General features: G+C 36.1%; 1 protein-coding gene across 13 annotated transcripts in view; it reads right to left on the bottom strand.

The window, feature by feature from the left end:
- Positions 1-24,887, bottom strand: part of TAOK3 (TAO kinase 3) — a 185,680-nt gene that overhangs the window by 81,166 nt on the left and 79,627 nt on the right. For 7 of the 13 annotated variants that reach the window (XM_060400770.1, XM_060400766.1, XM_027956528.3 and 4 more), the window contains 3 exons: positions 20,941-21,018; positions 9,564-9,667; positions 2,768-2,985 (listed from right to left, as the gene is read on the bottom strand). In XM_060400770.1, the coding sequence (XP_060256753.1) occupies positions 2,768-2,887 (120 nt within the window). In that variant the 5' untranslated portion in view covers positions 2,888-2,985; positions 9,564-9,667; positions 20,941-21,018. The remainder of the gene's footprint in view (positions 1-2,767; positions 2,986-9,563; positions 9,668-20,940; positions 21,019-24,887) is intronic. The other 6 variants (XM_027956529.3, XM_027956527.3, XM_060400774.1 and 3 more) reach the window with 1 other exon arrangement.

The following is a 24,887-nucleotide window of genomic DNA, read 5'->3' as shown; positions in this document are numbered from 1 at the left end:
AGTGACTGAACAACAACAATAGTTCAGGTATAGAGAGATCACCTCATAAAGGACCTTAGAGGCTGAATGCAGTAAGGAATTTGAACTTAACCTAAGGACAGAGGAGGAGATCCCTGAAGACTTTATAGAGAAAAGGTGATGTGCCCATATTAACATGTTTCTGCTCCCCCAAAATCCTCAAGCTCTCTGTGGTATGGCTGAAAGACTGGAGAGAGACCAGAATGGATGCACAGAGATCAGTTTGGAGGTTACAGCAGTTGTAAGAGATGATAGTCTTCTCAGTTATAACGGAATGAGTGACAAGAGGAAGAATCTATTAATAGGGAGGAGCAACATGGACTGGCACAGGAGAAAATCCATTTTCTGCCTATGAGACTACGTTAGATAAAAGGTTAAAGCTTTTTTAAGTTTTATAGTAAAGTATCAGTTAATTTTCCTTTAATCTATTTTTTTATGTGCCTTATGGGTTTATATGGGGCTGCACTATATACTTTTGTATACAGGCAATATATATTTAATGATTACATTTCAGTATCAAAGCCATCCAGGTATCTTTGTGATTTCTCTAGTCTATCATTATCAACAAATAACACATTTTAAAATACATCATGTTACTCAGAACATTTAGCAATTTAAAACTCAAGAATTGCTTATTTCTGGATTTTTCCATTTAGTATTTTTGGACTGAGGGTGACCACTGATAACTGAAACTGTGGTTAAGAGGGAACTAGTGTACTCTAGCTAATCAGACAGGACTTAGTCCAAAAAGTACTGGGTTTTCTACAGCAAAGTAGGTCTCATTTAACCCCTAACACAAACAGCCTGTTAGTAAGTTTCAAAGCATTCTTGGTTTATTGTATTTATTCTAAAAGAGAACTTTGAGAAGCGTCTGGCTGCTTTTTAAATCTGAAGAGTCAAACAGAGATTGGAACCACTCTCTTTCTTTAACCAAGAGAGACTCTGAGATAATGAATTAGTCATAAAATAATAGAAGGACAGTAAGAAAGATGACTGACTGAAGAAAGTATCTCTAAGCAAAACAAACAGGTCACAACCAAATGTATACAGAATGCTTCCATAGTTGAAAAGTTCAAAATGAGGCAAAACCAAATTACATTATTAGGGGGTGGAGAAGTAAGTGGGTTATATATAAAGATAAGGAAGTCATCATAACAAAATTCAGCAGAGTGTATTCTTCTAACCAAAAAGGGGCTTTTGGGTGCTGGCAATATTTTATTTCTCAGCATGGCTGGCTGGTGGTTACAAAGGGATTTACCTTTTAATTATTCTTTAAATTATATATTAAAATATATATGTGTATGTATCATGTACACTGCATATATAATTGTAATTTTAAGAATCCTTTTTAAAAACTGTATCTCAGTGAATGAGAAAGACAGGACTTTGATTGGCCTGTAAATACTACTCTAACCTCAAAGGTTAACGTGAGTGTATTAACTAGAAAATTAGCATCCTCTTCAGCCCTGGAAGGTAGTACTTAATGGTAAAATGTACTTGAGTGGGAGCCAAGTATTAGATGGGGGTGAGGGAAGAAGAGTGGTGGTAGTGCTGAGTATAGACAAGAAGGAATGAGAGAGCATTCAGAGAAAACTCGGGCTTAAGATTTGGCTAGAAACAAAAGGATGAGCTCAACATGCAATTAATATAATCATATTTGGAAGGACAACTAAAGATAAGCCCTATCTAGATGGAAGGACATAAAGGACCCTTAAAAAAGAGTCAAATACTGTTTAAGAAAAAAAAATGTGATAACAGGTTTGGAAGAGAAATAGGTAATAAGTCATACTTAAATATTACTTGCTTTAATGAACTAGTACTCTTGAGGAAGTATGTGTTAATTTGATGATGCAAACTTCTACAGTTATTGAAATAAAGAAGTACATTTTTTATGAAATGAACTAGGTGAATGAGGTATGTTAACACTTAGCTGATCATTTCTCACTCTTCTCATCAGAAGCTAAAGTCTTGGAATTCAAATTGACTCTATGGAGCTAGGCCAAGTACACCTTAACCTAAGATACTGGGTTAACATGATTTCTACTAAAAATCTGTCAGTCCATCTAAGTGGTTGCCCATTTGGCCATCCACCCATCTATCTATCATTTACTGATGTCATTTACATCCTACTACTCAGACATTATCCTAGTTACTGGGGATATAGCAATCAACAAGTAGATATAACTCTTGTCCTTATGGAGCTTATTATTTACTGAGACATAGATGAATCAAAAAAATTCACACATAATTATACAATTATAACTGTGACAAATGCAACAAAGTATAAGCACAGGGGGCTATGAAACCATAAACGAAGTCTTAATTCAGTGATGGAGGGTTGAACAGAAATGGCTTTCTTGTGGATTTAACACCTAAGCTGATATCTGTAGGAAAAAACGAGAGTTAGACAGGAATGGGGAAATAATGAGTAGAATTCTTAATAGGAAGAATAGCATATATAAATGCCTCGAGGCAGAAAAGAACATGGCATGTAAGGGAAATGTACGGAGTTCAAATTCAAGCTTATAATGTTTTTGCCTCACTTTGAGAGCAGAGTCATTTGATATAGATACCACTGACTTGAATAATGTGTAGAATTCTAGGACTGGCTTTTCAGAAAAGACTATTTGCCTGGACTGTAGACATCATTTAATTTGTAGAATAAACATTTAAAACATGTGCATTTCACAAGTAATAGTTTAGAAATTAAACTTTCATAATTTGATCCAAACAATTTTTAATCACTTACAAAATAAACTGCTCCAAAACTTCCATGTCCAATTTCATGTAAACCAATAAAAAGTTCTTCAGGATCATCTTTATAGAACAGATCAGCAATCTCTGGGTCTCGTGGCACGCCTTTCCGCATGATGACCAATATGTGCAAACACTTTGCTTTTGAAATCCCAATCAGCTTTCTCTCTCATTGACAAATATTTGAGGGGGGAGGGTGTAAAATTTCAGTACCTGTAGGAAAATAAGGTTTGACATTAAATTATACATTTTGTTTGGTCGCAATTACAAATTCATATTAAAAAGCATCTTGGTCTTATAAATTTTAATAAAAAGACAGGTAATCCAAAAGAAAAATGGGCAATGGATCTGAGCAGATATTTCTCCAAAGACATACAAGTGGCCATTAAAACATAAAAAGATGCTCTACACCATTAGTCATAAGACAAATAAAAATTAAAAACACATGAGACACCATTTTCATACCCACTAGGATGGCTATTATCAAAAGTCAAATAATAAGTAATGGTAAGGATGTGGGGAAATTTGGACCTTCCAAAACTGCTGGTGGAAATGTAAAATGGTACAGTTATCTTGGGAAAAAGATTGGGAGCTCATCAAAAACTTAACATAAGAGTTGTCACTTGATCCAGAAATTCTCACTCCTTGGTATATACCAAAAGGAAATAAAAACACATGTCCATACAAAAACTTGGATGGATATTGATAGCAGCATTATTCAGCAACAAACCAAATGTACACTTGGTGAAACAAAATAAGGTATCTCAATACCATGGAATATTATTCAGGGATGAAAAGGAATGCAGTACTGATACACACCACAACACAGATGCAACATTACACTAAGTGAAGGAAGCTAGTCACAAAACACTATGTATTGTATGATTCCATTTATATAATACATCCATCACAAGTAAATTTAGAGAGACAGGAAGTAGATTTTTGGTTGCCTAGGGCTAGGAGGTGAAAGAGTTGGGTTGACAGCTAAAGGATACAGGCTTTCTTTTTAGTATAATGAAATGTTCTGAAATTCATTGTGGTGACGGTTGTATAATTGTTCATATACTAAAAACTACTGAAATGTACTCTTTAAATGGGTGAATTGTACGGTATCAGAATTATATCTGAAATGCAAATCAAAACTACAATGAGATATCACCTCACACCAGTCCAAAGGGCTATCATCAAAAAATTCACAAACAATAAATGCTGGAGAGGGTAGAAATGTCAATTGGTACAGCCACTATGGAGAACAGTATGCAGGCTCCTTGAAAAACTAAAAAATAGAACTACCAGATGACCCTGCAGTCCCACAGGGAATATAACCAGAGAAAAACATGGTCCAAAAGGATACATGCACCTCAGTGTTCATTGGAGCACTGTTTACAACAGCCACCATAGGGAAGTAACTTAAATGTGCATAGAGGGAGGAATGGAAGAAGAAGATGTGGTACATATATACAATGGAATATTACTCAGCCATTAAAAAGAAACAGATAATGCCATTTGAGACAACGTGGACAGACCTAAAGATTGTCATACTGGGTGAAGTAAGACAGACAGATAAAGGGAAATATCATATGATACCACTTATAAGTGGAATCTAAAAAGAAATGATATAAATGAATGTACTTACAAAACAAACAGACTCACAGACATAGAAAAGGAACTTGTGGTTACCAGAGGGGAAGGGTGCAGGGAAGGGATAGTCGGGAGTTGGGAATTGACATGTACACACTGCTATACCTAAAAATGGATAATAAACAAGGACCTACTATATACCACAGGGAACTCAATTCAGTATCATGTAACAATCTAAACTGGAAAAGAATTTGAAAAAGGATAGATACATGTATATGTATAACTGATTCACTTTGCTGTACACCTGAAACTATCATAACGTTGTTAATCAACTATACTCCAATAAAAATATAAAGCTAAAAAAACCAAAAACAAATAAAATAAAACAGAGAGACTTCTGTCCTAGATAGCTAAAACAAATGGGAAGTAAAGATAAGAAAATCAAAATATCAATGACAGATTTTTGAGAAGAGAACGAACTGATAAATTATCAATTATATAAGGGGAAAAAAACTCAAAAGAAAAAATTTCCAAAACGGGTCTTAAGAAATATAAACATGATTATTCTGAATTGATCCTCCCATTAATGGGCTAATCAAACAGTCTGTAAGACTGCAAGGCGAAGTATATATCCTTCCTGACCATTAGCTACATAGATACTTTCTCTAGTTGATGACAACTGCAATAGGCAACTGGAAAATGTCACTTGGCCAGCATGCCAGCTGGATCTTCCTTGACTTCCATGATGAAAGCTTTTCCTATGGAGTGACTACATATTTATCCCAGATACATGACTGACAATAGAGGTAAGACATGCAATGTGCTTTGGAGTTTGTAGACTGATATCTAATTTGGGGTAGGGGGTGGTTGATACTATATAGATTCAGAGAGAAAAGTTTGGTGGAAAAAACATGTGTTAAAATATATTACAATTCAGCTGCTACCTTTTTATGCAACAATAATTTTGCTTTTGAAGTATATTCATTTAGGTGTGATCTGCTGTACCTAGAGCATCAGCAGTGGTATTTAAGTTTCTATACTGGGAAGGTTACTTGGACAAATGCAAAAAAACAATGAGCACTGATTTCGAAGTAGGTAATAAGTAGTCATTTTAAAAAACAAATTAGCTTAATTTTAGTTTACAATATAATCTAAATTTTGGATAAAACTGTTTCTGTCGTTGTTGTTCAGTCACTAAGTAGTGTCTGACTCATTGCAACTTCCATGGACTGCAGCCTGCCACGCTTCCCTGTCCTTTCCTATCTCCTGGAGTTTGCTCAAATTCATATCCATTGAGTTGGAGATGCTATTTAACCATTTCAACCTCCGCCACCTCCTTCTCCTTTTGCCTTCATACAGTCCATGGGGTCACAAAGAGTCAGACAGGACTGAGTGACTAACATTTTCAACTTTTTTCCCAGGATCAGTGTCTTTTCCAGTATCAAAGCCTTCATGCAGTAATGAAGACTCACCACAGACAAAAAAATAATAACAATAACTAACTAAATAAATCAATCTTTAAAAAGTCTATAAAATAAAAGCACAATCCATAAAGGAAAAAAAGGTTAAGTTAGGTTAAAAACATATTATTTTTGAAAGACCTGGTTAATAGAATGAAGCCACAGTCTACAAGAAGGTCTTTGAGAAACATGTCTCATGATGGATATGCATTCAGAAAATATAAAGAATCCTCAAAACATGAACAACCCAATTTTAGAAATGAGAAAAAGAGGGTGAGAGACTTTCAGTTCAAGATGGCAGAGTAGAAGGATATGCGCTCATCTCCTCCTGTGAGAATACCAAAATTGCAACTAACTGTTGAACAACCATTGACAGGGGATGCTGAAACCCACCAAAAAATGATACCCCACATCCAAAGACAAAGAAGAAGCTGCAGCGAGACAGGAAGAGGGGTGCAATCACAATAAAATCAAATCCCATACCTGCTGGGTAGGTAACCCACAAAAGAGAACAATAATACCAAAGAAGTTATACCACTGTTGTGAAGATTCTGAACCCCACTTTAGGCTTCCCAGCATGAGGATTCAACAAAGGGACTGGGAATCCCCAGGGAATCTTGCCAGCAAGATTTGATTATAGGACTTCCATAGCACTGGGGAAAACACAGACTCCCATCTTGGAGGGCACAAACAAAATTATGCACACATTAAGACCCAGAGGAAAGGAGCAGTGACCCCACAGGTGACGGAACCATAACTACATGCTAGTGTCGGACAGTCTCCTGTGGAGGTGTGGATCAATAGGGGCTTACCACAGGGACAGGGGCACTGGCGGCATTAGGCTGGGAAGGTCCCCCTTGATGTAAACCCTCTTGGAGTTAGCTATTAATCCTACCACAGAGTCCTTAGACCCCCGGGCTGGGTCGTCTCAGACCAAACAGTTAACAGGAGGGAGTGCAACCTCACCATCAGCAGATAATTGGATTAAAGCATTACTGAGCAAAAGCCCTGCCAACTTGAGCAAGACCCAGTTTTCCCCATCACCAGTTCTTGCCGTTAGGAAGATTATACAAGCCTCTTAGCCTCATCCATCAGGGTGCAGACAGAAGAAGCAAGAAGCAGCACAGTCCCACAGCGGCTAAAACAAAAACCATATTACAGAAAGTTAATCACGATGAAAAAAGCAGAAAGTTATATCCCAGATGAAAGGACAAGATAAAACCCCAGAAAAACAACTAAATGAAGTGGAGATAGGCAAGCTTCCAGAAAAAGAATTTAGAATAATGATAATAAAGATGATCCAAGATCTTGGGATAACAGTGGAGAAAATGCAAGAAATGTCTGCCAAAGACCTATGAGAACCAAAGAACAAACAAATAGATGAATAATACACTAGAAGGAATCAATAGCAGAAAAACTGAGGCAGAAGAACGGGTAAGTGACCTGGAGGACAGAATGGTTGAAATCACTGCTGCAGAACACAGAAAAAAGTATGAAAAATGAAGACAGCCTAAGACACCTCTGGGACAACATTAAACACAGCAACATTTGCATTATAGGGGTCTGAGAATAGGAGAGAGAGAGAAAGGACCTAAGGAAATATTTGGAGATAAAAATGAGAAAAAGACTAGAACACACACTTCACCAAGAAAGATAAATGGATGGCAGCTAAGGGGAAAAAAAAGATGCTTAATATCATTATTGATTAGGGAGGTACAAATTAAGACCACAATAAGATATTACTACAAATCTATTAGAAAGACTGACATTAAAACGACAGACTATACCAGGTGATGGTAAGAATTTGAGGTAACTATATCTCTCAGATGCTGCTGGTGGGATGTAAAAGTGGTAGAAATACTTTGGAAAACTATTTGGCAGTTTTTTAAAAACTGAACATACATCTACCATATGACATAACTATTCCACTCCTAGGTATTTACCCAAGAAAAATGAAAGCAAATGTCCTTAAGAAGCACAGCACACAAAAGTTAAAGCAGTTTTATTTTTAATAGTTAAAACTGGAAACAACCCAAATATCCATCAACAGACAAATGGATAAAAAATTTGTGGGACTTTCAGACAATGGAATGCACCTCAGAAATAAAATGAACTATCGATACATGTTACAACATGGATAATTCTCAAAATAATTATGCTGAGTGAAAGAAGTCAGAACAAAAATAGAGAATATATTTTATGATTTCATTTACATAAAATTCTGGAAAATGCCACCTAGAGTGACAGCACATCAGTAGTCTCCTAGGGACAGGGCTAGGGTGAGAAGAGGTGTGAGGAAGGGATTGAAAAAGGATATGAGAAGCTTTTGGGAGTGATGAATATGTTTACTATCTTCATTATGATGATGGATGCACATACACACACACACGTTAAAACACTGTGACTTAATATGTTCAGATTACAGTATGTCAATAATTACTGCTTTAAAAAGTTGAAATAAATAAAATTGAACAGCAAGTAGAGATTGTTCTTGCAAAATAAGTCCCAGTTAATTTATTCTTAACATCAGATAAGTAAACATATAAATACATACACATACTAACCCACACACTCAAAGGACATAAATAGGAAATTGAAGAAGAAAAAAAGCAGTGTCTATTAATGATATGAAACATATATAATTTCAATAGTAATCAAAGAAATATAAAGTAAAATAACAAAAAAACCTCATTTTACCCACCAAATTGATAAAGTAATAAAGAAAAGATACATTTTATGGTGAGAGCATAAGGAAACAGTCATCTTTATACATTCCTGGAAGAATGGGAATTCTCTGACCAAGTGTTATTCTTCTACAAGGCAGTTTCTACTTGTTTTGCTTTGATTTATTTTAGTAAATGAGGCAGGGTTTAAGGTAGAGTGGGCTTCCTACATGGCTCAGTGGTAAAGAATCTGCTGCCAATGCAGGACATGGGTTCAATCCCTGGGTCGGGAAGATACATTGCAGAAGGAAATGGTAACCCACTCCAGTATTCTTCCCTGGGAAATCCCAAGGACAGAGGAGCCAGATGTCACAAAGACAGAGGTCGCAAAAGACTCAGACACAACTTACTGACTAAACAAGAACAACAATAAGTAAGGTACAGTACAAGAGACAGGCAACAGTGAAGATGGGAAACAAGGCTTCTTTCACCTACAAATTTGAATTTCTTTGTAGCCTTGTGTTTTAGCTGAGGTAGGAGTTGGGATTTCAGGTTATTTTTTATCTTCTTCTTTTTGCTTATTTGTACTTTCTAAATGTTTTGCAAAGCCTGTTACTTTAACATGAAAAAAAAATTATTTCAAAGTAGAATTATGAAGCAAAAGCTATAAATATACAACAAAAAAGCAATATATATTTTTGTAAATAACAATAATAAAAATAAAATAACTTTAGCCGGTAATGATCCATATTTTATGCCATCATTGAAAATAATGAAAATGGGTTGGGAAGATCCCCTGGAGAAGGGAACTGCTTCTGGCTGTTCTGGACAGTATACTGGCCTGGAGAATTCCATGGGCTGTATAGTACACGGGATTGCAGAGTCAGACATGACTAAGCAACTTTCACTTTCATAAGGAAATAATTTGAAACAAAAACATTTTTATAAAAGAATATTTTATCCCAATTTTATTAATTCTTTTAATTTTTTGTATAAATATAATAAGAGTTCACTGTAGAAAAACCAGAAAATACCATTTGCTCCCATTTTGTAGGAGAAAGCTAAGTTATAAATCTATAGACAATACCTTTTCATATATGGGACAAAATATACTGTATTGTTCAGAGTCATTATAGCAGCAATCTTTTTTTTTCTCTTTTATAACTTCAGTCTTTTGTATTTATGGTGCACCTATGGAAAAAGAAGAATAAAATATGTAATTATGGGGTAAAATTCAAGAAGCAGTAACTGATAACATGACAGTTTTAAGTAGTTACAAATGTAATATTACAAAGTTAAAATTTTATCTTAATCAATCAGTTTGTGGATGACAAATGTAAAAGGTAAAATTTTCGCAACAAAGACCCAGGCTACTCTGGCATAAACAACATCAGGGAGACAAATGAGTCCTTAGATTTCAGAATCTACAGTATGGCTTCCACTGGTCTGTCTGAGTCTAAGGAACTCAATAAAGGCTACCAGTAGACAAGACTAATCTGACAGCATATAGTGATGCTACTGATTCTCTGTCACTAAGGTTTATATTTTGAATTGCTTTTCTGATAGGCATGATGATTTAAATTGACTCATCTATCTTCCCTTTCCTAGTCTCTCTATAACTCATCTCTCAGATTTGAGGGGTAGTGATAATTCTTTATTATCTATTAAAGAAGTACATGCCCAATGTAGAGTGGGAAATATGCACCATTATGAAAAAAAAATCCATAATCCTACTAGGATAAAACTTCATTAACAATTTGGGATTGTTTTCTTCATGAACATATTTATTTCTTCATGCATATATATTTTTTTGTTATACCTCTGAGATCATATTATACACATGATTCCACCAGTCAACCTCTTTTATCTAACTTTAGATTATTAGCATTTTGCCATGTTACCAAACATGGCAAACTATTCACAAAAATCATTTAAAAGCTGTTCAATGTTTATCTATGGCAATGCCACAATTCATTCACAACTGTTTCTCCATAATTTGAAATCAAGGCTGTATTCAATCTTTTGTTCAAATACTAAAGGTTACTGTGTTTTGAAGACCTTTGTCTTATTGTCCATTTACATTTTGGGGTTTTTTGGAATGTATTTCTAGAAGTAGAACTATTGGGTCAAAGAATATAATAATTTAAAATTTACGTATATTGAAATAATTTGGGGATGCCTGACTAGCTTTGGAGATGAAATCCCTACAGAGGGAAAAATACTATAAAAAAAGGCACTGACTCCCATTTGCACATTCCTCCTGCAGAGGATATCCTCATCTCCTCTTACATCTATACTTATAAACTAATTTTTCATTATTTTGTTATTCCCTCTGATTCTATGGCTGTGGAATGCTTTAGATAAACTGGTAGCTAAAACTTGCCTGAATTCAGCATCACATTTTACCTAAGCATCACCCAGTCAAAAACTACAATGTCTGCATGTATGTCCTACTAATCTAGTCTGACTATAGCTTCAAGGAACTAAAACATTCCTTGTTATATGAAGACTAGTTGCGAAATTTCTGAGAAAGTAGTTTTAAAATAAGGCATTTACTAATATCTTCATGTCCTGACTAGTTTTAAATGCAGGAGGTGTTCTCTCTTAGAAAATATTTTTCTAATGCTATGGACACACACACTGAGTATTTTTCTTCTCTCTAAATACTTATTCATTTTTACATAATTTTCCTTAAAATCGGTACTCTCTCCATCTGCAGTTACACAGATCTATAAATGTTTTAAAATAAACTCTTTAAGACTTCTAGGAATTAAACTTTCTTGGTTTTATCATTCCCCCTCCCCCACTAGAATACTGCACACGGCAATTAGGGCTGAAAACCATACTCCTAAAGTCTATCCATTACACCTAAGATGTTCTGTTTTTTTCCTCCATTTAACCATCTTCCTTCTTTATTTATAAATGTCCCTTGGGTTCCCTGAAACTGTCCTCTCCTGTTTTTCCACATTATTCCTTCTGTAGCTCCTCTTCTCTCTGATCTCTAAATCAATGTTATTCCTCCAGGTATTTGCCCAAAGGCCTCTGTGTGATGTAGGCTGCTATCCTAATTTCTGTCCACTTAATGGTTTCAAGTAACACTTTGTCAGTAGAAACTTCTGGCCATCATTTTAAACCCCAGTCCCATTCTTTCAACTATCTATTTGGCTTCTTCCCTAAATGTACATGTATGCTCAGTCACTTCAGTCATGTCCTACTCTTCGTAACACTATTGACTGTAGTCTGCCAGGATCCTCTGTCCATTGGATTTCCCAGGCAAGAGTACAGTGGCTTGCCATTTCCTTCTCCAGGGGATCTTTCTGACTGAGGGATTAAACCTGTGTCTCCTGTCTTGCAGGCAGATTCTTTACCGCTGAACCACCAGGGAAGCCCCTTTACTAAATGGCTCACATCAACTTTCTGACTCTTCCCTTCTCATTTTCCTTAACATTCAATTAAATCACAAGTGTGTGTCAATATTTCTTTTTATCTGTTCTTCACTTTCCCTTTCTATTAGCATTTGTTATCTCTCTCCTTTGTTTCTGCTCTTTTAGCCTCTAGTCTATCTTTTCTGGAATTCATCTTTAAAACACTATTATTACAATCATTTTCCTGAAGCATAGTTAAGATAGTATCACAGCTCTGTTCAAAATACTTCCATGTTTCCATACTGCCTACAGTAGAAACATTAACTTTACCTAACTAACATTCAGAGCTGGCCTCAAACCTCATGAAAAAAATGAATTACTACAGCTGCTTCATCATACCTTTGTCTTTGCTTATGCTAATCCCTCTGCCTAGAATATCCACATCCCAACTATTCTCACAGTCTAGCTAAATGTCACCTCTCTTCTAAGGTCAACTGTTTTTTCTTTTTGCTTTCAGTTTTAAATACTTAAATATTGGTATAAGTAGTATAACTGGATGACAAGTGCTTTCTTCAGAGGAGGATACATGTGTAAATCTATGTTTTGATTAATCACTATATTCCCCCATTTTCATGAGACAGAATTCACATACCATATGATTCATCTATTTAAAGTGAACAACGGCTCTTAGTATATTCACCAATGTGTGAGAGCATCACCATGGACAATTTTAGAACATTTTCATCACCACAAAAAAGTTTTATTTCCTTCAACTATTAACCTCTCCCACCCAACCTCTCCATTCCTTAGCAACCACTAATCTGTCTTTATAGATTTCCCTGTTTTGAACATTTCATCTGAATAGAATCATATAATATGTGGTTTTTTTGTGACTGGATTCTTTCCCTAGCATAATGTTTTTAAGATTTACCCATGTTGTAGCATGACTCAATATTTCTTTTTATTGATGAGAATTCCATTGTATAGATATACCACACTGTTTATCCATTTATAAGTTGATAGATATTTGGGTTGTTTCCACTTTGGGGCTATTATGAATGCTGCTGTTATAATCACTTGTGTACACATATTTGGTTTCTCTTAATTATATTCCTAGGAGTGGAACTGCTGGTCCCTGTGGCATCTTTATACAACAGATAGTCTATAAAAATCTGCTGACTCTCCTTCCCTTTTCCACTCCAATCTTAACACTGGAAATGATCTTTAAATTCATCCTTCCCTCAAAAGCTGAACTAGAACATTTTTCCTTCCAAGAGGATAACATTGTAAGAATTAACTGAAGATGAAGTGATATGCATGAAATTATTTTTCCCCCTCTTCCTTGACCTCCTGCAACCTCAGGTATTAAATTTATAGTGAGAACTCAGAACTGTGCCAAGAATGTAGAATTTCAGGTCTCAAGCTCTTGGGCCAGCTGAACAATCCAGCTAGCTTAGAGGAAAAGATTGCATCAGAGATGTGGAACTGAAATACTTTTCCTCACGCTTTATTCTGAGGAATGGAAATCCTCCAACAGTGATAATCAAATAAATTATTTTTCACAGACATTCTAACTTAATATACACTTGATAGAGAGCAGAAATATAAATATTTTTCATGTTTTCCCTTTTCCCAGAAACTTTCAAGAAAGATGATTCAGAGAAGATCTTAGTTGCTTTTCAATGTTGTAGTCACACTTCTGCAACAATAAACCTGGAGCCAACTAGACTGAAAATCCACAATATTTCAGCATTAAGAAAGGAAGTAAGAAAGCTTCATATTGGATGCTACATATATGCAGAAATCTAAAATATGACACAAATGAACTTATCTACGAAACAGAAACAGAGTCGCAGCCACAGAGAACAGACTTGTGGTTGCCAAGCAGGATGGTGAGTAGGGGAGGGATTGATTGGGAGTTTGGGATTAGCAGATGCAAACTACTGTATCAATATATAGAATGGAAAAACAACAAAGTCCTACTATATAGCACTGGGAAATATATTCAATATCCTGTGATAAACCATAATTGGAAAGGACAGGAAAAGAATTTTTATATATATATATATATATATATATATATATATGTATAAATGAATTACTTTGCTGTACAGCACAAATTAACAAAACATTGTAAATTAACTATACTTCAATTAAAAATAAATAAAAAGAATGTTTCATATAGGAAAGAATTTTAAAGATCAAACATTTCACAATTTTTTTTAATTCAATCTCAGAAAAGTTCAGTGTCAAGTCATACTTATGCATAAAGAGGTGGACAAACCTAGAGCCTGTTATACAGAGTGAAGTAAGTCAGAAAGAGAAATATAAATATTGTATACTGACACATATATATGGAATCTAAAGAGATGGCACTGATGAATATATTTTCAGGGTAGCAATGGAAAAACAGATGTAGAGAACAGATCTATGGACATGGGGGAGAAGAGTACGGAAAAGGGGAGATACATGGAGAGAGTAACATAGAAATTTACAATACCATATGTAAAACAGATGGCCAGTGGGAATTTGCTGTATGACTCAAGGAACTCAAACAGGGGCTCTGTTAACAGGCTGAAGGGAGGGGTGTGGAGGGAGATAGGAGGGAGGGGACATGGATGTACCTATGGCTTATTCTTGTTGATGTATGACTGAAAACCACAAAATTCTGTAAAGTTATCTATCCTTCAATGAAAAAAATTTAAAGCACACTTATGTAGTACTGTTTTCCCAAATTAAAATTCCTTCTAACTTTTCACTCCAGAAAACTTTTTTTCTGAATCAAGCTGCCTAAATCAGACTTCAAAACACCAAAAAGTTTTCTATTTTGGAGGGTGATAAGAAAAGTTTAATTTAATATAAGATTGAACTTCTCTGTCACTATTTCTCCAAATATACTTGAATAAATAGTGGTGGAGGATTCAGTTATTATGGATACAAATTTGGAGATCTCTTTAAGAAAAATTTTTTTATAAACTTTCCGTACAAGAATAAGGTATAGGACCTTAGGAGCCGGTATAAATAAGGAGCTCTGAAATGTAAGTTTCACAGTAAATCTGCCTGTGTAAATTTCTATTACTGTATTCATTATTTTGTTCCCAGAAAGTACACAGTGGCAGGTAAAATCTACATTTTACAGCAATGAAGAAAAAAGTAGAAATTGGTGATCGGACTTTTTCAAAGTTAGGACTACTCTGATATTTTTCATCCTCTGATCTTATAATACAACCTCCCACACAGACTTAAAACTATCTTTAAAGAAAATAACAGAAAACTGGTTTTGAATAGTTTTTATCACTGTCTGTCACTAATACTTAACTGTTATGCTGAGGTAACGAACCATTTTTATGGTACTTTCACTGTGAAAATGAAGTGTTTTCTTTATGCCAAATGATCACACAGCCAATTGTGACAGAATTTGAGAACTGGAAGGGGACTTTAGTGATCATCTAACTTCTACTTAAGCAAATAATGCAGAAGTATCTGGGACTTATCATCATACCTTGCAGACTACTTCTGAGTTAACTGATATTAAATTATATGAAAACAATCATAGTCATCATTTAAGACTACGTGTGCTTAAAAAGTAAAAAAAATATTACTTTCTCCCCCTCTTAAAAAAAGAAAAATAAAATGAGTTTAGGTTGAGAGACAAATGGGAAAGGAATTGTTCCTTTAGATTTCTTAAACTTAATACCAAAAGGTTTTATTTTGCCTGATAGTTTTATATGTGGCGAGAAACTTTAAATTATGCATTCATTTTGGGGAAAACAGTTCATTTTTAAAATTAAGACCACTATAAAAATAGTGTCTACATTTACATAAATTCTGAACTATTCGAATGGATTTAACCAATCTTTTGAAGCCTTCATTTTGCACAACTTAAACACGTGTGGTATAAAAATTGTAATGATTATAATATACATAACTTACTCTCTAATACAGGTTTTTTCAAATCTGATTAATATTCAGCTTCCTTATAGAAAAATACTCAGACCTCTAATGTTTTCTCAAATTATTTTTAGTCATTTCTTTATTCAGATGTTCATTCATCCCGAAAATGTTTATGAATTGCTTAATATCTGCCCAGAACTGACAAAGCTTTAGGCTCCTTCCTACTCTTATAAAACTTACATTCTAGTGGAGAGAGACAAATAAATATTGCTATGTCAGGTACTAAGAAATATCATGAAGGAAAATAAGATAAAGTAGAATCAGTTAATATTTTAATATTTTGGTAACTTAGGAAAGTAAAAGGAGTTATCTTTTGTCATCCATGACAAGTCCCTTCCAACCATGCCTCTGTGTGTGTGTGTGTGTGTGTGTGTGTGTGTGTGTGTGTGTTAGGTGTGTGTGTATTAGCTGCTCAGTTGTGTCTGACTCTTTGTGATCCCATGGACTGTAGCCCTCACCAGGCTCCTCTGTCCATGGAATTCTCCAGACAAGAATACCAGAGTGGGTTGTCATTCCCTTCTCCAGGGGAATCTTCCTGATCCAGGGATCTGAGTTTATGTTAATATGGTGACTTAGAAAACCCCTTAGTATAGGGGCTGATAGCCAGAAGAATGAAACCTGATGGAACTGGAATTTTCAGCCCTAATCCCAGACCTCAAGGGAAAAGGGAAGGACTGGAGACAGAGTTCAGTTACCAGTGACCAAAGATTGATTGTACTTCCCTGGGAGTTTGGCTGCTAAAGAATCCACCTGCAATGCAGGAAGCCCTGGTTCGATCTGTGGGTCGGGAAGATCCCCTGGAGGAAGGCATGGCAACCCACTCCAGTATTCTTGCCTGGAGAATCCCCATGGACAGAGAAGGCTGGTGGGAGATAGTCCATGGGGTCACAAAGAATTGGACTAAGTACATAATGAACCGGTGAAGGTAACTAAATGTTTCTCTGAGTTCTATGAGCCACTCTAGCAAAACCTGCTCCACAAACTCAAGGAGGGCTTTTAGGAACCTCCAATCTACAACTATGGTTTTTCAAGTGGTCATGTATGGATGCGAGAGTTGGACTGTGAAGAAAGCTGAGCACTGAAGGATTGATGCTTTTGAATTGTGGTGTTGGAGAAGACTCTTGAGAATCCCTTGGCTGCAAGGAGATCAAACCAATCAATCCTAAAGGAAATCAGGCCTGAATATTCATTGGAAGGACTGATGCTGAAGCTGAAACTCCAATACTTTGGCCACCTGATGCAAAGAACTGACTCACTGGAAAAGACCCTGATGCTGGGAAAGACTGAAGGCAGGAGGAGAACAGGATGACAGAGGATGAGATGGTTGGATGGCATCACTGACTCGATGGACATAAGTTTGAGCAAGCTCTGCAAGTTGATGATGGATGGGGAAGCCTGGTATGCTGTAGTTCATGGGGTCTCAAAGAGTCAGACACAACTGATTGACTGAACTGAACTTAAGTCATTCATAGCCCAGAGGATAAGAAACAAACTTGGATTTAGAGCATTTCAGTTTTTAACTCTGTCTCATTACTCAATTCCTTCTATTCTAAGTCCTATATGTTTAAGCTTTTTCTACATCTACAAAATCTTAGTTTTCTTATGAGTTTAATCAATGGTATAATGACCCCAAAGCAGTGTTTAACTATTCATTCATCATTTACCGGATACCTGCTATGCTTAAGGACATCATGCTACGTGTTAAAAAATACATAACCCTGAGATGTGTTCACCAGAAAATAATTCTCTAGAATAAGTGCATGTTCCAAGTACTACAGAAGTTCAAAAGAGGGAAAGAGAACTTCTAACTCTAAGGAGTAGAGGTTGGGGATGGGCAGGTGATTGATGGCTTCATGGTAGAAATAGCATTTGGAATGCTATGTTATGAACAGGAAATAACTGCAGCTTGTAGCATGTACTGGCAAGTAACTAAAGGGGTTGTTTTGCAGGTTCAGGATAGGATCCTTTGGAAACAAACCTGGAAGAGTCTAAAGGATATGGATTGTCCAGGTCAAGACTGAAGACCATGCAAAGAATTTTAAGCTTTTTAACTGTAAATAATGAAATCATTTGATATTAAAATTAGTCTTCAAGAATGACACTCTAATTGTTTGGGAGTAATATATAGGTTAGAATTGAAATAGTATATTTAAAAACATTATGCACACATCACAGAAAAAAATTGGAAGAATATAGACCAAAATGTTAACAGTGATTACTTTGGGTATTGGGAATATAGGCACTTTGTTTTCTTTTTCCTTTCTGTATTTCCTATATTTTCTCCATTGTAATAGAAAAAGTAAGCTAAAAATGTCTTTAAAAGAATGGACTGAAATAGGACACTACAGCAGGAAGGTCAAGTTAGGGCTACCAAGCAAGAAAGAATGATAATCTTCTTCTATAATGTTGGGAATAAAATTGAAACCAGAAGGCAAGTACCATGTCTTCGGATTCAAGAATAAGACAGTAATAACATGGCCGTAGAACCAGCAATTGATGGGCTACACAACATGAAAAAGATACAAAAGTCAAAGTTAGCTCTGAGGCTCTAAGATCAAGTGAAAGAGAAGATAACTGTTCTATAAACAAAAATAGGGAATTCAGCAGAAGGCACAAGTTTAATAGTTGAAAGATGGTAAGTGTATCCCAGCCAAAATGATGTTTAAGTGCCAGATGGGCATCCAGGTAGAAATATACAGCAGGAGAAAATAAATACAGGCTGAAGTTCAGGGGAAACAATGGAGTCAGAGATTCAGATGTAGAATTATTTGTGTAAGATAGATAAGAAACTCAAGAGGGAATGATGGTAACTTTGGCAAAAATTGCAGACAGAAAGGCTGAGAATAAAATTTGGGAGAAATATTTAAAGTTGAATCCTTAGTGATATTATATAAGTACTAAATACAGTATTTCTATAATTATGCATTCACTCCATTTTATATATAATCAAAAGGTAAAAATGACTTCTCTGAGCTTAACAAATTAAGATGAACAGTCAAAAGAATAGTATCAGAAATAAAATTTATGGAATTAACTGGCAGTTCAGTGATTAGGACTCTGCATCTTCATTGCTGATGGCCCTGGTTCAGTCCCTGGTCAGGAACTAAGATCCCATAAGCCATGTGGCATGACCGAAAAAAAAAAGAGAGAGAAATTAAATTCAAATTTTAAAATAAATTGGCTTTCGCTTCATGCCAATTATATATATGTGTGTGTGTATGTGTGTGTATATATATATATATATGTATATATATATATATATACATATATATATAAAGTTCCCTGTTTTTCTGTCCTTGGAAATGTATTTTGAAAAAAGAAAATACGTGCAGTACAGCAATAAAATGAACCAAATGACTGGTAATTGTTAAGTTAACCTGTATATTTTTTACATTCTCTTTATAATCAGAATTTTAGATTTGGAATGGATCTAGCATGGTTCAAGTAGTTTCTAAATAGTTTAGCAGCAATGCATTGGTGTCATTATGGTCTCAATTGAATTAACGATCAGAAACTTGCAGTGTGGATTGCAAGCATCCTGATTCAGTGGAAAGAATTCTGAGTGAAAGACAGAAGTCTTTGGTCCTAATCCCATATTGGTCCCCAAATGGCTTTTCATAATTAATTAAGTTATTTAATTTCTCAAAGCCTCAGTTCCCTGGTCTTGGGGCTAACTCAGATAATCTCTAAGTTTCATTCAACTCTAAAAGTCTATGATTATGTATGATATTACTTATATGTGCATTCTAAAATATGAAACAAATGAACCTAAGAAACAGAAACAGATTCATGGACATAGAGAACCTATCTGTGGTTGTTAAGGGGGAGGGAGTTAGGGGAGGGATAGAGTGAGAGGTTGGGACTAGCAGATGTAAGGTATGACATGTGTAATAGATAAACAAGGTCCTAAGGAGTACGTCAAGGCTGTATATTGTTACCCTGCTTATTTAACTTATATGCAGAGTACATCATGCAAAATACTGGGCTGGATGAAGCACAAACTGGAATCAAGACTGCTGGGAGAAATATCAATAATCTCAGATATGCAGAGGACAGCATACATAATGGCAGAATTTGAAAAGGAACTAAAAAGCCTCCTGATGAAAGTGAAAAAGATGGCTTAAAACTCAACATTCAAAAAACAAAGATCATGGCATACAGTCCCATCACTTCATGGCAAATAGATAGGGAAATCATGGCAACAGTGACAGACTTTATTTTCTTGGGCTCCAAAATTACTGCAGATAGTGACTGCAGCTATGAAATTAAAAGACCCTTGCTCCTTGGAAGAAAAGCTATGACCAATCTAGACAGCGTATTAAAAAGCAGAGATGTAATTTACTTTGCCAACAAAGGTCCACCTAGTCAAACATATGGTTTTCCCAGTACTCATGTATGGATGTGAGAGGTAGACTATAAAGTAAGGTGAGTGCCACAGAATTGATGCTTTTGAACTGTGGTGTTGGAGAAGACTCTTGAGAGTCCCCTGGACTGCAAGGAGATCAAACCAGTCAATCCTAAAGGAAATAAGTCCTGAATATTCACTGGAAGGACTGATGCTGAAACTGAAACTCCAATACTTTGGCCACCTGATGTGAAGAGCTGACTCATTTGAAAAGACCCTGATGCTGGGAAAGACTGAAGGCAGGAGAAGGGATAAGGATGAGACGGTTGGATGGCATCACTGACTCGATGGACATGAGTTTGAATAAGCTGTGGGAATTGGTGATGGACAGGGAAGCTTGATGTGCTGCAGTCCATGGGTTTCAAAGAGTCAGGCACAACTGCGTCACTGAACTGACTGACTGACTATATAGCATAAACAGCTAGACTCAGTATCTATGATGAACCATAATGGAAAAGAATATTTTTTAAAAAATGTATGTATATGTATAACTGAATCACTTTTCTGTACAGTAGAAATTAGCAAAGCACTGTAAATCAACAAAACTTGAAAAAATATGTATGATTATGGCATATTGATTGGTTTTAAAATCTTACTCAAATACACACACACACATACACACAGAAAGTGTCCTGAGTTCAATATAACTGAAATTCCCAGTAATCTTCACTTTAATTGTTCCAAATTCAAATAAAAGAAAAGCTAAAGATAAAAACCCTTTTAGTCTCTGTGAATTTTACCTGCCATTGATGAAGGTACTGCAAGAGTCCTGTATTGACAACTTTTGACTCCCTGCTACAGGATTACAATGCCAGGCACTGGAGATAAAAGAACATGCAGCAATAAGTGCTTTGAAAATAAACCATCTTAGAGCTAATGAAGGATTATCTGGCATGCAATTTTTCTAAAATGCCACAGCTATTAGCACGTTCTTTTCTCATTTGTTCGTTGGGACAATTTCTCTCCTGTCTCCACTTTGTTGCCCAGAAAGCTTTAGGGACCTTAAAAACCCAGACTTAGGGATCCTAAAACATCAAAATTAAATTGTGTATACTTAAATTTGGGGCTTTCCCAGTGGCTCAGTGGTAAAGGATTTGCCTGCAATGCAGGAGCCTCAGAAGACACAGGTTCAAATCCCTGGGTTGGGAAGATCCTCTGCATGAGGGTATGGCAACCCACTCCACTAATCTTGCCTGGAGAATTCCCATGGACAGAGGAGCCTGGTGAGCTACAGTCCACAGGGTCACAAAGAGTTGGACATGACTTAAGCGACCTAGAACATATACTTAAATTTATATTTACTTTTATGGAAAATGGCCTACTTAGCATATGCTATGCATTGAATTATATACCCCTCAAAATTCATATTTTGAAACTCAGCAGTGGCCACAGAATTGGTAAAGGTCAGTTTTCATTCCAATCCCAAAGAAGGGAAATGCCAAAGAATGTTCAAACTATCACACAATTACGTTCATCTCACACACTAGCAAAGTAATGCTCAAAATTCTCCAAGCCAGACTTCAACAGAACTTGAACCATGAACTTCCAGATGTTTAAGCTGGATTTAGAAAAGGCAGAGGAACCAGAGATCAAATTGCCTACATGTGTTGGATCACAGAAAAAGCAAGAGAATTCCAGGAAAATATCTACTTCTGTTTTACTGACTACACCAAAGTCTTTGACTGTATGGATCACAACAAACTGTGGAAAATTCTTCAAGAGATGGGAATACCAGACCACCTGACCTGCCTCTTGAGAAATCTGTATGCAGCTCAAGAAGTTCTAACAACAGTTAGAACTGGACACGGAAAAAGAGACTGGTTCCAAATTGGGAAAAGAGTACGTCAAGGCTGTATGGAGAAGGCAATGGCACCCCACTCCAGTACTCTTGCGTGGAAAATCCCATGGACGGAGGAGCCTGGTAGGCTGCAGTCCATGGGATCGCTAAGAGTCGGACATGACTGAAGCGACTTAGCAGCAGCAGCAAGGCTGTATATTGTCACCCTGCTTATTTAGTTTATATGAAGAGTACATCATGTGAAATGGCAGGCTGGATGAAGCACAAGCTGGGACCAAGATTGCCAGGGAGAAATATCAATAACCTTAGATATGCAGATGATACCACCCTTATGGCAGAAAGCGAAGAGGAACTAAAGAGCCTCTTGATGAAAGTCAAAGAGGAGAGTGAAAAAACTGGCTTAAAACTCAACATTCAGAAAACTAAGATCATGGCATCCAGTCCCATCACTTCATGGCACATAGCTGGGGAAACAGCGGAAACAGTAATAGACTTTATTTGGGGGGGGGGGCTCCAAAATCACTGTGGATGTTGATTGCAGCCATGAAATTAAAAGATGCTTACTCCTTAGAAGAAAAGTTATGACCAATCTAGACAGCATATTAAAAAGAAGAGACATTACTTTGCCAACAAAGGTCTGTCTAGTCAAGGCTATAGTCATGTATGGATGTGAGAGTTGGACCATAAAGAAAGCTGAGCATCAAAGAATTGATGCTTTTGAACTGTGGTGTTGAAGAAGACTCTTGAGAGACCCTTGGACTGCAAGAAGATCAAATCAGTCAACCTTAGAGAAAATCAGTCCTGAATATTCATTGGAAGGACTGATGCTGAAGCTGAAACTCCAAAACTTTGGCCACCTGATGTGAAGAACTGATTCATTGGAAAAGATCCTGATGCTAGGGAAGACTGAAGGCAGAAGAAGGGATGAGGATGAGATGACTGGATAGCATCACTGACTCCACGGTCATGAGTCTGACCAAACTCCAGGAGTTGGTGATGGACAGGGAAGCCTGGTGTGCTGCAGTCCATGGGTTCATAAAGACTTGGACGTGACTGAGTAACTGAACTGAACTGAATATTCTTTGTGACTATATTTGAAGATTGAGCCTTTGGGGAGTAATTTAGATTAAATGAAATCATAAGGATGGGGAATATCTGTTAGGATTGGTGACCTTAGGAGAAGAGGAAGAGAAGAAAGATCTCTCTGCACAACACATACCTCACACACGTAAGGAGGAAATGCTGTATGAGTACAACCCCAGAAGGTGAACAGGAAGAGACCTCACCAGAAAACTTAACACTGGCACCTTGTTCCTGGACTTCCCACACTCTATAACTGTGAGAAAATAAAATTTCTATTGTTTAAAGCACCCAGTCTATGGTCCTTTGTTATACCAGCCTGGGCAGACTAAGACCGCCTCCTTAATCAATTTTTGGACCAAGATTTCAAACAGTTTACGAAACTAATAGTCAAAATGTATTTTTTTTTCAGGTAGCTAGAGAAACTAATCCTTTGATAATCCTTTTCCATTCAAAAATATATCTTCATAATTCAAAGCATTTGGTAGGGAAATATTATTTTTTGAACTACAAGAAAAAGTTTACAATTACTCCATTAGTTTCTACCAAATAACTTAAAAAAACATAAATAAATATGCTAATTAGAGCACACATACTTGATTAAGTGTAAAATCTTAGCCTAAAATCGGTTTCCTAAAACTCTTTGCCTTTATTTGACCTTTCAACAATACTACTCTGAATGAGAACCTCAAATGTTTAAATTCCACAGATAGAAGTGATTACAAGTACTTTCCTGTTCAAGTATTTAAAGCAATTTCTTCATACTTGAGTGATTTACTTGAAAGTCAGAAAGTGAATGAACCCTATCAGTTCTCTATATACCACTTGATTAAAAAAAAAAAAAAACCTCTGTAAAGCTGTTTATGAATGGAATCCATTCCCAACACTAATGCCAGCATTATCAACCTGAAAATAAAATCTCACCACACCACTCTCCAGCTTAAAACCCTTTAATCCCATCATGTATAGGATATAAAATCCAAGCTCCTTGTAATCAGATGGCAAATAAAATCCTCTGTGATCTGCTCCTTGTCTGCTCCTGAACTCTGTCCTTAGTAACTTCAGGGCCTCACCCTGGACGCCCAGCTATCTCAGACTGCTTCCCTGGGATATCAAGAAGCATCTGTTGGCAAACTCTTTTCTTCTGAGATATCTAGAATTTCTTCAAGAATCTTCTCATAGTACCTCATCAGAGAAACTTCTCTGATTCTCCTCCAAGCTGAGGTGGGTTTTTTCCTTTATGTTTGCACAGAAGGGCACTGTGAACATTTACATACATGGTATAAACACAGATTTAGGTTGTCTTAGGTCAATGTTTCTCCATTTGGACCCTACACTGCTAGGAACAAGGGATCATATTTCTATCACCAGTGCCTAGCAAACTTGTTGGTACACTGCATTTGACCAAAATATGCTGTGGAATTATACTAATTCAGATACCAAATACACTAAGTCATTTATGATTTTAAGGATATTATGGCAAATTTTTTTTTTGTTAAACGATAACCATCACTCCTCCAAGTGTTTTTGAATTACTGTTTCTCCAGGTTGCTTTACTTCAAAATGATCTTGACCTTCATTTTGAAAATTTATAACTTTATTGAACTACCTGGTACAAATGTCAATAATTTTAGAGTTGTCAGCACTCCCAACTTACTTGCTCAAGAGCCTATTTTTAATGGGTGTCTTAAAGAAACTGGCATCTGGTAATACATCATTTAAACATTGAGAAACATCCCTGGGAGTTGAAATTAGCATGTATTATTTTTTTAAGTGAAATAAAATATATATTACATATTAAACAAAAAT

Source organism: Ovis aries, chromosome 17 (genome assembly GCF_016772045.2).
Source record: "Ovis aries strain OAR_USU_Benz2616 breed Rambouillet chromosome 17, ARS-UI_Ramb_v3.0, whole genome shotgun sequence".
Taxonomy (NCBI): Eukaryota; Metazoa; Chordata; class Mammalia; order Artiodactyla; family Bovidae; genus Ovis; species Ovis aries.
This window is presented reverse-complemented; position numbering and strand designations above follow the sequence as displayed.